The following is a 14,584-nucleotide window of genomic DNA, read 5'->3' as shown; positions in this document are numbered from 1 at the left end:
CTATTTAAAAAAAAAAATCTTATTGAAAAGATTCTTACCTATCTATTACTCCTATGAGTAGATCTAGAATATAGATCCTCAGACCTCATCACTTTAAGGGCAAAGAGTCATATATAGAAATAAGACTAATTCTGTGTATGCTGTGCCCTATAGGGTATGCCCCTTCAAGTTCACAGAAATCACAAATGTGCACCCTGTTTCTTGCAATCATGAGTGCTTCTTCTTTTAGAAGAAAGGGAAATGCCAGAAGTGACACACTAAAAAGGAGCCATTCTGTTCCCAAACCCCACCACTATTTTGCTATAGAAACTTGAGGAATGCACACTTTGCCTGATGGAAGGATTGAAGAAAGAATTGTTAATGAGATTTCAAAGAACTTTCACAAATCTTTCAGACAAGCACAAGATAAAAGGCATCACTAATGCTCTAGATTAATAACGTCTTATGCATAGCAACTTTGTTAATGTAGGTAGAGGTATTTGCATTCCTTTTTTAAATCTAAAGAAAGCAAATTCCATAAACACTAAATGCCATTAAGGCCACTTGAAATAAAAAGAAAAAAAAAAAGGCCACTTGAAATATTTTTCACAGAGCTAGTCAAGACCGAGCTAGCTCTAGTGGATTCATTGAAATGTATCATCAGATTCACTATTTGCACCTAAGCACTCAACTAATCATTTAGGAATTGGAGGACATTGGAGAAGGAGTCTGCAGAAAAGAAGTTCATGTTGATGAACCCAACTGTTCTCTCAGGATACAGACAGAAGGAGTAAGGAGTTCAGATGACATCATCTTACATAAGCCAGTCCCCAGTCCTCTGGCGATCAGTCCCATCATGTCCTTGCCATCTCTTAAAAAAAAAAAATGTTTGTCACAAACTAAAGAAGACCTAATTCCATGTCCTATCCATTTGGGACAGTGAACATCCCTGTTTCATGGGTTTGGCTTCTTTTGAGGACAGCTTCTCTAAGCTATAATCCACATACCAAAAAACCACCCTTGTAGGTGCACAGTTCAGTCATCTTTCATATATCTTCAGAATTGTATAACCATCACCATTATTTACTTTTAGAACAGTTTTGTCGGGATCCCTGGGTGGCGCAGCCGTTTGGCGCCTGCCTTTGGCCCAGGGCGCGATCCTGGAGACCCGGGATCGAATCCCACGTCGGGCTCCCGGTGCATGGAGCCTGCTTCTCCCTCTGCCTATGTCTCTGCCTCTCTCTCTTTCTCTCTCTGTGACTATCATAAATAAATAAAAAATAAAAAAATAAAAAATAAATAGAACAGTTTTGTCGCTTCCAAAAGAAACCCCTCACCCACTGATTAAAGATGATGCCAGATCTTTTTTTTTAGATTTTTTTTAAATATTTATTTATTCATTCATGAGAGACACAGAAAAAGAGAGAGAGAGAGAGAGAGAGAGAGAGAGGCAGAGCCCCAGGCAGAGGGAGAAGCAGGGTTCCTGCAAGGAGCCCAAAGTGAGACTCAATTCCAGATCCCAGGATCCCACCCTGAACCGAAGGCAGACGCTTAACTGCTGAGCCACCCGGGCAAGCGTCCCAATGCCAGATCTTTTAAAAAGTATCCTACTTTCCAGGGGGATCCCTGGGTGGCTCAGTGGTTTAGCGCCTGCCTTCAGCCCAGAGCGTGATCCTGGGGTCCCAGAATCGAGTCCCACATCGGGCTCCCTGGATAGAGCCTGCTTCTCCCTCTACCTGTGTCTCTGCCTCTCTCTCTCTCTCTCTCTCTCTGTCTCTCATGAATAAATAAAATCTTAAAAAAAAAAAAAAGTATCCTACTTTGCGATAAAATATCCAACTAACTTAGTCTTCTTTATCTTATTGCTGAAGAAAGTGTATATCCTCATATCTAAGTCTTCAGCTCAGTCAAAAAATAGCTAGATGTATAGAGGCAAAAGAGCCTAAAAGAGAAGCTAAAAGAGAATCAAGAATGCAACATATTTCTAGTAAGAAAGTGCTCAAAAGCTGATGGGGTTATGTCATAAAAACACAAATGCCAATTTGACAGAGCTCCCATTAACAAAGCTAGAACAACTGAGCAAAAATATAAATGAAGACAGTTTTGGATGATAACTCACAGACTAAAAAAAACACCTAAATATTCACACAGACATAAATAAATAAGTGACTGAGAGAGAAAGGATAGCACTTCTTTACAGTAGAATTCAAATTAAAAAATGTGAGGGGAGTCTAAGAAAATCACTTAGACCAGCACCATAGTAATAACATTTCCAGGCCAGAACCATCCATGGGCGCTGAAATTAGTGGACAAAAGTACAAAGAGGAAGGGAACATCTATGCTGTCTCAAGGCATCACTCCACAAGATACTTACCAATGACAAAGAGAAGATTAAGCTAACTCCAGAGTGGAGAAACTTGGTGGACACCATCTTACCTGAGTAGTCAAAGTTCACAGTCCCATTAACACACATATGAACATTACATACTCCCTGACCTAAGGCACTGAAAACGATACAGCATCAATTCTGTAGTACTCTTGGGGGGGAGGGGGATGCAATTCTCACTATAATAAAGGGAAAACAGTAGATAAACCCATACTGAGCAACATTTTACAAAATAACCAGTGCTATTTTCAGAGGTGTCAAAATCATAAAAGAGAAAGAAAGACAGGAACAGTCATAGGTCAAGAAGACCAAGAAGATATGATGGCTAAATTCAGGCTGTATTCTGGATTGGATCCTAGACCGAGAAAAGGACATGCATGAGTGGGAAAAGTGGCAAAATTCAAACAAGGCCCATAGAACAATTAACAGTATGCAACAGTAATACTGCATTATAGCAACATTAATTTTCTGTAATATTTTGTAAATTTTCTGTAACTCTCTATTTATTTTGAAATAAAAAGTTAGGGCTTTTTAATGCAGCATTTCCAGGTGTGAGAGTATGTTCCAACCTCATTGTGAAAAATGACTTCTTCTGGCTAGATATTATAATTTTCCTATCAGGAGAGATTACCAAATAATATCAGATTCAGAATTCCAAAACCCAACTCTTCTAGTACATGCTGGATTGCAGCAAACATAACAAGAACACAAATCAATGAATGGAAAACATACTTGCTAAAAACCACACGGCACACTGTTAACAAAGAGACACACCAAAAAAAAAAAAAAGAGAGAGAGAGAGAGAGAGAGTGAGTGAGACAAACATTGTGATTATAAAGCAAAGGCCCACAACACAAATAAAACAACTTGAAACACAAAACATCAAGTACTGGACAAAACCAACTGCATCAACATGTGATGAGATCATGACTTGATGAATTTCTATGGTGTTCAATTTTTATGAATCTGGTAAGAAAAGTTTATTATCAGGGAAAGGCTAGATTGGGCTTGATCCAACAGTTGAGTTAGTTCTGGTACATACCCAGACTTCAGGTCAGTTATCCTCAAACAGTTTGTAGCATCCAGCCCCACTTTTCCATTGCGGACCACGCTAGATATGAATGGGGAGAGCATTGGAGAAATTCTGTTCAAGGCCACTTCTGGGGACATTTTAGTTTGACTTGCAAATCACCACTGGAAACAGAAGAAAAGAATCGTGGTCAGAGTATTCAAAGGAACTAGATAAAACAACTGTACTGAAAACTGGCACAGCACATAGAAGTTTCTCTTGCACAAACAAACACTGCATATCCTGTCTTGGAGTGGCCTTTTCCAATGACCCTCCAGAAGAAACCAAACCTCTGTTGCTTACCTCATTAGGACAGAGACTATACCAATGCTTTTCAGAGAAAAGAGAAAAGCAGCAACCCTTCGAATCCAGTTCCATCCTACTTTCCAAAGCTGACTGTTACGCTGCCCCGCACTGCTTAAAGTTGCCCTGCTCTATTCTACAACCGGCAGCTTCCTGCTTTGATTGAGGCCCTAAGAAGCCTTTGCTAACAATCCTCTCCCCAACGCACAAGATGTACACACCATTAAGTCAGGAACCACTCCCTCGGCATCCCCACAGGAAGGACTTGATTGATAATACTGTATAAAATTCTAGAAAAAGCATAACCCACTTAAAATTGTTACTTCCTAAAAATTATTTATTTCTGATACACTATCCTTCCACAGTGTGCTACACTGACCTGCTTTGTGATCTCTCCCAGGAAAGGACTCTGTCCTGAATCCCTAGTGTTTAACAAAAGTACCTGGCACAGGCTAAGCACCCAATAAAAAGCTTTTAATATATAAGTAAATAAAGAGACAAAAGCTAGAGAAATATTGAGGTATGGAGAGAAGATAATATGCCTTTAAAAAACCTGGTCAAGGAAAATGTATCTCAGGAACATATGTAGTAAAAAAAAAAAAAAAAAACTATTTAAAATCATGAAAATATATACTTATCCTGATATTGAGTAGCACAAACTAACATGGATCTAAAAATCATTGACTTGGGATCCCTGGGTGGCGCAGCGGTTTGGCGCCTGCCTTTGGCCCAGGGCGCGATCCTGGAGACCCGGGATCGAATCCCACGTCAGGCTCCCGGTGCATGGAGCCTGCTTCTCCCTCTGCCTGTGTCTCTGCCTCTCTCTCTCTCTCTCTGTGTGACTATCATAAATAAATTAAAAAAAAAAATTGAAAAAAAAAAAAAAAAAACAAGAAAAAAAAAAAATAAAAATCATTGACTTTAAGTCACTAAAAAGTCCTTACACTTGAAAATACAGAAGTAAAACCAATAAAGCATATCTAAATTATTTGGAAACCCATGGAGCTAAGGGAGGGAAAGAATGAATTCCTCTAAATAGACTTCTAAATGAAAACCTCTACTTTCAGAGGTGAACAAGTCCATTTTAATAATCACTTCCTTCTTCAATCTGAAAGGATAATCTCGCATCAAAAGCAAATTAATTTCTTACAACTACAAGGAAATGATGTTCTGGTTCTAGTTTTCATATATTTACCATATGAGGACTTCTAGGTTTCTGCCAAAATAAATGTTGAAAACCAGTACTTGCTTAAATCACTTCAGACAGTAATAAAGGGAAGGACTGCAGTGATCTTTCAAAAAATAACTTGGTGGGGATCCCTGGGTGGCTCAGCAGTTTAGCACCTGCCTTCGGCCCAGGGTATGATCCTGGAGTCCCAGGATCGAGTCCCACATCTGGCTTCCGGCATGGAGCCTGCTTCTCCCTCTGCCTATGTCTCTGCCTCTCTCTCTGTGTCTCTCTCTCTCTCATGAATAAATAAAATCTTATAAATAAATAAATAACTTGGTGACCTGATATAGTGATGACAACCAGAAGTACCTTTGAGGCAGTAAAAGCTTTATATTCAGTACTCAAATCATCCTTCCTGCAAATATAAAACAAACTCCTCTTCCAGCCACTTAACAGATGACCTCCCTTCACCACTCCATCGTCACTACAAAGTAAGAATAAACACCCAGTGCACTATATTATCAATCATAAAAATCACGTTGTACATTTTTATAACACTACCACTTGTAAAGACCCGCCAAATACATTATCATAGTTAATCGTCACAATCCTGGACAGTAAGGCAGGTATTAGAATTCGCACACCACAGACGATAGGGATAACTTGTGTAATTTGTCTTTGAACAGTATACTAACCCATATTATCATTTTGAAGCTTATTTCTTTCCTATTCTGCAACATTTCCACTCTTATTTCTATCCATTGATGTCACAGTTCTTGAAAGGATGCTTATATAGATCTTATGCAAAACAGAGAAATACTCATCTGGAAAAAAAGCAAAAGGATCTCACCTACATTACAAAATTATTCTTCCATGCTTTTTCCCATAATACCTATCATTATTTTACCTCTCATTTCTATGAAAAATGGAAACAGAATCAACACATTCTGAAAAATATACTGAGAATCAGGCCCTATATTTCCCATCTCCACCAGTAACTTCATTTACTTGTTCTCTATTACTGTCCCCATTTCACAGACAGGAAAACTAAAGCTCAAAAAAAAAAAAGGAAAACTAAAGTTCAACAAGAGTAGTAACTTGCTCAAAATCACAAAGTAGCAAGCATAAAGATCAGAATTTAAATACAGATGTCCCTCAAAGTCCACTATGCATGTGGACTCTCACATAAGCATGTATAATTGCAATCACCAAAGAGAAAAGCATCAAAGTCATCTAAGTGTACACCTTATAAAATTGGAACAGACAAAAGGTCATGAATTTGAATTAATGGTTGTTTGACCACTAGAAACACATTTGACTACAGCTGGTCTGCTGCCAAAGCTGGCCTGAGTGATTCACCAGTCAAATGCTACAGGGAAGAGACCTGTACCAAAAGCCAAACTATACTTACTTAAGGTGACAACAACCCATCCCAACTCAGCTAATCTCATGACCTTAGACTAACGCCTGAAGGAATATTTTTTTTTCTTTCAGAACAACTACAATACTATTTTCTGACAATGCAAGACTTCCTGCAGCGTTTAAATCTGTTTCAACCACAGGTGTAGTGACTTCTCTAAGACAGAGGGGAAACAAATGCTCCAAAACCAGAAGTCACCAAATAGCCAAAGATGATAGTTTGGGTGTGATCCTTTTGAGCCAGGGACATGGACGGGGAATCATCCCCAATAGTGGATTTTACACATTACATTCCTACAATAGATCCCAGCTAGGCACAAATTTACAGTGGCCACCTTCCCTAAATGCTACTTGTGCAATTTGTACTTCCTTATTTTGACGTATTACAGAAGGAAAATGCAGAAAGACAATTTTTACAGGGTCTGCTGCTCAAAATAAGGTCACCTGAGGTCCTCGGATGGGCAGCCTGGGGACTACAAAGACGTCTAAGGCATCGTCCACTATCACGCAATTAAGATAGGATGACAAACACGGAAACATGTGCCCTGCTGACGTCACGGAACGGAAAGGGGTGGCGTCCCGCTGCGTCACCTCAACGTCATACAGCGCACGAGGGAAGTTAAGCAGGGAAGCTATTTCTCCAGGGGCAACATTCAAGAAAAACAAGTAGGCTCAGACCCAAGGAATGACCACCCCTCTCTAGGGGCCATCTATAAAGGGATACTCTCCCTCTTCCCAAACTGTATGATCCCCTCGTCGGGCGGGCAGGAGAAAGGAGTCTGAGGTTAACGAGGGAGCGGGGGTGGGGAGGGGGGCGGGCTAGATATGCCAAAAGCAGCCTGTGGCCTTGGGGGCTGGTTCTTGCGGGGACCAGCGTGATGGGGATGAGCAGGGCATCTTCAGAACGGGGGCCTTCTCTATAGGAAGAGGCGGCGAGCCCTGGGCATACTTAAACCACGGTCCTCGGGCCACCTGTGCGACTCGGGATCCAACCTCCCCGCACCAGCCCCAGTCCAGGTACCTGGAACTTAGTCCGATCGGTAACCGGCGACTACGTGGGGTACAGGTTACCCGAGCGCGCCCCCGACTGACGCACCGACCTGCGCGCGCACCGCGAGCCGGATGCGTGCGCGGCCCCGGACGTCCCGCCCCGCCCGCCCCGCCCCCTCTGCGGCCCCGGAGCGGGCGGCGTGCGCGCCCCCGGACGCGCCGAGCCGGGCGCTCGGAAAGGCGTCCCTGCAGTGCCTGAAGGGCCCTTCCTGCGCCCCGGCCTCGCGGGCGGCGAGCGGCGTGGGGTCTGGAGCCGTCAGGAGGGCTCTGTAACGGGAGGTGGTGCGGGGAGACCGTCCCGGGAAGAACAGAGGGAGGTTGGGGGCGGGGCTGTTTCGGGCAGTCAGGTGGGCGACCCGCAGGGCCGTCGGGAAGGCCCGCGCGTCGGTAGGGAGCGTCGCAGCGGCGTTGCTGGGTGCGGGGTCGGGCAGAGGGCAAAGGTCAGTCCCTGGGGGTGAAGAGCGCCTCCTTTGGGCCATGGCGGCGGCTGGGGATCCCGGCCAGCAGTGGGCGGAGGAGGTGGCGGCGGTGGTAGTGGTGGGCTCCTGCATGACCGACCTGGTCAGGTTAGTGCGGCTCTGAACGCCGAGCCCGCGGTCGCGGGCGGGGTATTGGGGGCGGGGGCGGACTGTGCTGGGCGCCTGGGCTTTGGCGGTGGAGGGTGCCCGCTTCCGGGGTGAGCTAGGGGTCTCCCGAGCCCGCAGCCTGCCTCTCTGGCGCGGAAGAGGCAGAGTTTGAGTTTGTCGAGGTACCTGAAGTCAGGGATCGCAGAGGCCGGGGTGTATGGAAAGCTCTTACTGTTGGCTGGAAGCGCCTGCAAAGAACCCGCCCTCCCGTTGTCTCGAGCAGTCAGCTGAACCTGTCCCCTGACTTAGCCTGAGTAACTTTGGGGCAAGTCATTCCATCTCTTGGGACGTGCCTACCTCTCAGGGTTGTTGTGAGGATCCCGCGGAGGAAAGTGACATGAACCAGGTTGGATAACTATTCATCTGAGCCTGGATGTATAGACCAGAGGTCCTATTGACTGTTGGCATTCCCGCAATAGTTCGTATTTACACCTTGCTTTTCAGTATTAAATGTATCAGCATATGGGTTATCTTACGGCAACCTGAGTGTGAATCGAAATAAAAAGCCCATAAACACAATGCTTACAACCATAAAAAAAAAAAAAAAGATCAAATAATGAAACTATGCCAAGTGAAAATAGGTTGGATGGTGAGATCCTCCTACTAATTTTTCTTTTCTTTTTTTTTTTTTTTTCCCCCTAATGAAAATGGCAGAGTACCTGGCTGGCTCGGTAGGTAGAGCACATGACTCTTGATCTTGAGGTTGTGAGTTCAAGCCCCACATTGGGCTTAGAGGCTAGTCAAGAAAAAAAAAGAAAAAAGAAAAGAAAGAGCGAGAAAGAAAGAAAGAAAGAAAGAAAGAAAGAAAGAAAGAAAGAAAAAAAGGATTTTCTGTTTATAAAAAATAATATAGGGCAGCCCAGGTGGCTCAGCGGTTTAGCACCTGCCTTCCGCCCAGGACATGATCCTGGAGACCCTGGGATCGAGTCCCACGACGGGCTCCCTGCATGGAGCCTCCTTCTCCCTATGCCTGTGTCTCTGCCTCTCTCTGTGTCTCTCTCATGAATAAACAAAATCTTAAATATATATATATGTTCATTGTAAAAAGAAATCAGATACTCCAAGAAAATTCTACCATTCAGATTGCTTCTGTTTAATATTTTTATGAATGGCTTTTCAGATATGCTATATTTACATTATAAAACTTAAAAATGGTCAGGCATACTACAGGAAGACCTCATCTGTCCTGAAACCTACCTTGCCTTTCCAAAGGATAGAAGAGAGCCTGGAAATAAATAAAAAATCAAGTCAGTCACCAAATCTCTGCACCACCTATGTTTTACTTAGAAAATCGTTCTAAGGGTCTGTATGTAACCAATTTAGTCTTAACACTGCTTAAAATGTTTATAAACTAGGTTATCAAATTTCCAGACTAAGAGTGGAAAGGGGGAGAGACTGGTAGGGGCAGGTATGACGATTGCCAAAAAACATACTTTTATAGGTGCAGTGGTAAAAGAGTCAGCTAAACAATTTTCCCCTCCACCGTACTGAATAAGTGTCAGGGTTAAAATTCAGAATCACTTCTTAAAGTCTGAGCTCTCTGTGAAGCTCGACCATCAGACATTAAGGGTAGTTATACTTTTAAAATGAATACTCTTCATACTTTGAGGAGGGCGGGGTATCAAAAGTTCATGTAGCATCTATTGGAATTTTGAAATCTTATTTAAGAGCTAGAGGAATTTGGGGTTCCTGGATGACTCAGTTGGTGATTCATCCAACTCTTGATTTCAGGTCAGGTCATAATCTCAAGGTCATGAGCCCAGAGGGGCTCTGCACTGGGCTGAAGTCTGCTTAAGATTCTCCCTCTGCTCCTGCCCCTCTGCTCCTCCTCCCCCTCCCCTCCCTTGCTTAAAAAAATAAATAAAGAATTTAGAAAAATTTTTTTATCCCAGCCCTTCATTCATAAAGGAATAAACTCTTATGTTGTATATAACCTTTCTAATATCTCTTCTCTCCTCATTTTCCCCTTGTAAAATAACCAGGTTTCTACTCCTCATAAATCACTAGCAAAAACTTTACTCCCTTAGAGACTGTTTCACGGCTTTTCTGCACACTTCTTATGGTTGCTGATTACTCCTGCCTCTGAAGACCTTTACAAAATACCTGAGTATGGAATTTGTATTTAAAACCCTACATGGGGGATCCCTGGGTGGCGCAGCGGTTTGGCACCTGCTTTTGGCTCAGGGGGCGATCCTGGAGACCCGGGATCAAGTCCCATATCGGGCTCCTGGTGCATGGAGCCTGCTTCTCCCTCTGCCTGTGTCTCTGCCTCTCTCTCTCTCTCTCTCTCTCTGTGACTATCATAAATAAATAAAATAAAATAAAATAAAATAAAATAAAATAAAATAAAATAAAACCCTACATGGGGATCCCTGGGTGGCTCAGCGGTTTGGCGCCTGCCTTCGGCCCAGGGCGTGATCCTGGAGTCCCGGGATGGAGTCCTACATCTGTCTCCCTGCATGGAGTCTGCTTCTCCCTCTGCCTGTGTCTCTGCCTCTCTCTCTGTGTCTCTCATGAATAAATAAATAAAATCTTTAAAAAATAAAAAATAAACTCTACATGGGTGATAAATGTGGGTCCAGCTTTGCTAGTTATGGTACATACTATGATCCTGTTAGTTTTCTCTTGCTGCTATAACAAATTGACACAAACTTAGTGGCTTAAATGTTACAAATTTAATACAGTTCTGGAGGTCAGAAGTCTGACACAGATCTCACTGAGCTAAAATCAAGGTGTCTATAGGCTGCTTTCCTTCCTGGAGGCTCTAGGGGAAATCTGTTTTCTTGCCTTTTCCAGCTTCTAGAGGCTGCCCACAGTCCTTGGCTCATGGCCGCTTCCTCCACCTTTAAAGTCAGAATGTCTGTTAAGGCTTCCTCACATGGCATCACCCTAATGCGCACTTTCTGCCTTCCTCTTCTACATTATAAGAACCCTTGTGATTATATTGGGCCCAAATGGATAATTCAGGGTAATATGCTTATTTAAAGTTAGCTTATTAACCTTAATTTCCCTTGCCATGTAATGTAACATTCACAAGTTCTGGGAGTCAGGATGTGGACATCTTTGGCGCCAGGAGGAAGAGACTGGGGGGACCTTACTCTACCTACCACAGTGATTAAAGCTTAAAGTCAAAAAAATCTTACAATACTTAGAGCTTGGGGGATCACTGAAGCCCATCTGTCCATTCTCCACATTTTACAGGTGAGGAAACTAAGAGACGTTAGATTACTCACCCTAATTCACACAGCCAGTTGGTAGCACAGTGAAAGCTGGAACCCACATTTCCCAAGCTTTATCTTTCCATTATATCATTCTACCTCTAACTCTTGCTGGTTTTTATTGGCCTTTTCTTCTGCAGTTCGTTTGAAAGCTTGTAGTGTTTGCATTCATTGTTTGTAAGCTGATCAAGAACAACAACTAAGGATTTATAATTTTCAAGCCTAAGATGGTATCTTCATGACTGTCTCTTAATTTCTTAGTTTAACTGGAGCCAACCTGGACACTTGTGCCTTTATTCTGTAATCACTTGAGAAATAAAACTACTTCAGTAACTAAGCCCACTTGGACAGCATCCAATCCAATTCACTTTATATATTACATTACTGTGTGCCAGACACTGCTTATTCAATGAGCAACTTTTTTTTCATGTGTAATTTCAGTTTGCTATGAATAGTAAGCTCTGTGTACTAATAATTTTAAAATATCATTAGCTCATCCAACATGGCAGACAATGAACATTATTTAATACCCACCTATGTTTATCATTATTCTCTTTTTGAACACTCATCTCTGAAGTTCCACAATGCAAAGATAAGTCAGGCTTGTGGAAAATTAAGTCAGAGTTCCACCAAAGACAGGTTTCCATGAAAACCCAGCAACAAATGAACTTTTTTAGACATTAAGCTCATAGATCTTTGCTAATCATGCTTTCACTAATCTTTCTTATGACGGTTATCACCCATCTTCTAAATTATTCATGCAACAAATATTTATTGACTTTACATATATGTCAAGTACTTCCCTAAGTGCAGAGGATGCAGCTGTGAAAAACAGCCAAAAATCCCTGCCTCGTGGAACTTCTATTTTAATGGAAGAAACAATATCACTAGAAGTAAGTAAAATGCATAGTATGTTAGATAAATGCTAAGGAGGAAAATAAGGTGTGAAAGGGAGATGGGAGTAGTAATTTTAGGTCATTGCCCACAGAAAGCCCCACTGAGATGATTGTGAGTAAAAACATAAAGGAGGAAAGGAAACAAGCCGTACAGATACCCAGTGTAAGAGCATATGCAAAAGCCCTGAGACAGAAGCATGCCTTTTATGATCAATGAACAAGGAGTGCAGTGTGGCTGAAGAAGAAAAAATGGGAGGGGGAAGGGCAATTAATGATTCAAAGATCATTAGTGATGAAGAGCCATTGGAGGGTTTGAGCAGAGGAGTGATCTGATCTAATTTTAATATCATCACTGTGAGGGCTCTCTCAGAACAGACAGACTAAAGGAAGGCAAGGGCAAAAAAAGGGAGACCGGAGTCCTTGCAATAATTCCAGCAAGAAATGATGGTAGCTTGAAAGTAGTGCAAGTGTGGAGAAGTGAGCATCTTCATTTTGAAGGCAGAGCTGACAGGGTTTGCTGAGGATGACAGGTGGGGCAAGGATTACTCCCAAGTTCTGTGGCCTCTGCATGAGGAAGGGGAAGCTGACCTTTGCTGAGATGCAGAAGACTCTGAGCAGAGCAAGCTGGCTAGGAAGAGGGCAGTATCAGGAGTTCAGGGTACAAATGTAAGCTTTGAGGTGTCTGTTAGACATCCAACTGAGGCCATCAAGAAGACAGATACAGGAGTTCAGAGGATAGGACCAACTGGAGAAATAAATTTGAGAGTCATCAGTGTATCGAGGAAAGTTGAGGCCATAAGGCAGGGATGAGATCACTAAAGGTTTGAACTACAAGGGCATTCCAACATCTCTACAGCATACGTTTTTTATATAATTTATCTCCTGTCTCCCAGTCTCTCTGTACCCCTAAAACTTGCTTTGAGACAAGCTTAGTACAAACCCATGTTTACATTTCCATGGCAATAGACTATGATGTCAACTAAAACCCTATGTTATCCTTTTACATGCTCCAATTAAAAGTGATGGCTTGAGAGATAAGGCTCATGTTCAACCAAGCATCTAAATTTAATCCCTGGCAAGTCAGGAAATGATTGCTTAATTTTCAAAAGACTTTAATTGGATGGCGGAATAAGTGAATTTAGAAGCTTTTTGATCCAAGATGGATGAAACATAGGACCTAGGTTACTTTAAAAAAAAGAAAAAAGGCTGAAAATGTATACCATGCCTAGAAAAAGGTTGCATGTGTCTAACATATCACAGTAACCTCTAGCCTGGCACTCTAACAGAAGCCTCTTGACTTTTCATATTTAGAACAGAAAAATCTCTTGTACATCACATTTTCAGTAAAGTCAAAGCCAGAGGGCTGTTGACCTGAGTGGTATCTTGCATTCCCAATCTTACAGGAATATCCTTTATTATTCTTTCTTCTCCTTAAATTGGTCTTGAAAGTTGCATATCAGTTAGCAACTCTTATTTTTTTTTTTAATTTTTATTTATTTATGATAGTCACAGAGAGAGAGAGAGAGGCAGAGACACAGGCAGAGGGAGAAGCAGGCTCCATGCACCGGGAGCCCGATGTGGGATTCGATCCTGGGTCTCCAGGATCGCGGCCTGGGCCAGGCAGGCGCCAAACCGCTGCGCCACCCAGGGATCCCAGTTAGCAACTCTTAAATTAGTATTTCGGTAAACATGTTTCTGTCAACCAAATGCCCTAACATCAAAAGAGATCATTCACGAGAAGTTTGCTACTTTGGCCCCTTCAAGGAAAACACATGAAAAAGTAAACATTTGACAAAGCAAGCACACCTACCATGTGGCATTACAAAGAAGTTCCTTTAGTAACCTATTCCTTTGCCAGCTCTTCATGCCCTAGTGTCTACGTTCTCAGGAGAGGAAGGTTGGGTGGGCTTCATGATGAATGTCACTCCAGTATTTTGGTTACTTGTGCACACTATTGAAAGACTGGGACTATGCTGAGTGCTAGGGATACTGCAGTTAGAAAAAAATGGTAATTGTTCCGGAGGAACTTCTAGTCCAAAGAAGAAGGTAGACACAGAGATCATTGTAGTGTGATGCAGTAAGTGCTTGCAGGGTCTGTGGGAGTATAGGGAAAAGTGCCTGGATGGGATGCCTCCTGAGCCAAGGTTTAGCAAATAAGCAAGTGCTAACCCCACAAAAAAAAAAAGAGGAGGGAGTACATTCTGGCCAGCCAGAATAACACAGGAGGAGTAGAGTCATGGATGTGGGTATACACGGGGTATGCTGGGGACAGAAGCTACTAAGTCGGTAGAGCATCAGATGTAAGATGATGTGGAAAGGCCTTATCAGCCATGCCAAGGTGCTTGGGTTTTATTCGCTGGCCCTGGGGACCAGTGAAAGGCTCAAAGAACAAGAATGACATTTCACATAGCTCACTAGCTGCCAAAGAGAATAATGCCTACTCTAGCCCATCTTACAAAATGTATTG

General features: G+C 42.6%; 2 protein-coding genes across 7 annotated transcripts in view; one reads left to right on the top strand and one right to left on the bottom strand.

Annotated features, from left to right (window-relative positions):
- The window catches only part of BABAM2 (BRISC and BRCA1 A complex member 2), a 408,818-nt gene extending 401,343 nt beyond the window's left edge, over window positions 1-7,475 (bottom strand). For all 3 annotated transcript variants that reach the window (XM_055326951.1, XM_055326952.1, XM_055326953.1), the window contains exons 1-2: window positions 7,349-7,475; window positions 3,408-3,559 (exon numbers count right to left, since the gene is read on the bottom strand). In XM_055326951.1, coding sequence (XP_055182926.1) covers window positions 3,408-3,535 — 128 coding nt within the window. In that variant the 5' untranslated portion in view covers window positions 3,536-3,559; window positions 7,349-7,475. The remainder of the gene's footprint in view (window positions 1-3,407; window positions 3,560-7,348) is intronic.
- RBKS (ribokinase) overlaps window positions 7,200-14,584 on the top strand; it is a 91,398-nt gene continuing 84,013 nt past the window's right edge. Inside the window, exon 1 of one of the 4 annotated variants that reach the window (XM_055326957.1) lies at window positions 7,200-7,344. Coding sequence is in view for 1 of the 4 variants with exons in the window: in XM_055326954.1 (XP_055182929.1) it covers window positions 7,855-7,943 (89 nt within the window). In the remaining 3 variants the exon portion in view is untranslated. Of the gene's footprint in view, window positions 7,345-7,759; window positions 7,944-14,584 lie in introns of those variants that run through there. The other 3 variants (XM_055326956.1, XM_055326954.1, XM_055326955.1) reach the window with 3 other exon arrangements.

The sequence above is a fragment of the Nyctereutes procyonoides genome, unplaced genomic scaffold, assembly GCF_905146905.1.
Source record: "Nyctereutes procyonoides isolate TBG_1078 unplaced genomic scaffold, NYPRO_anot_genome, whole genome shotgun sequence".
Lineage (NCBI taxonomy): Eukaryota > Metazoa > Chordata > Mammalia > Carnivora > Canidae > Nyctereutes > Nyctereutes procyonoides.
Note: the sequence above shows the minus strand (reverse complement) of the source record. Positions and strands in the feature narration are given on the sequence as shown.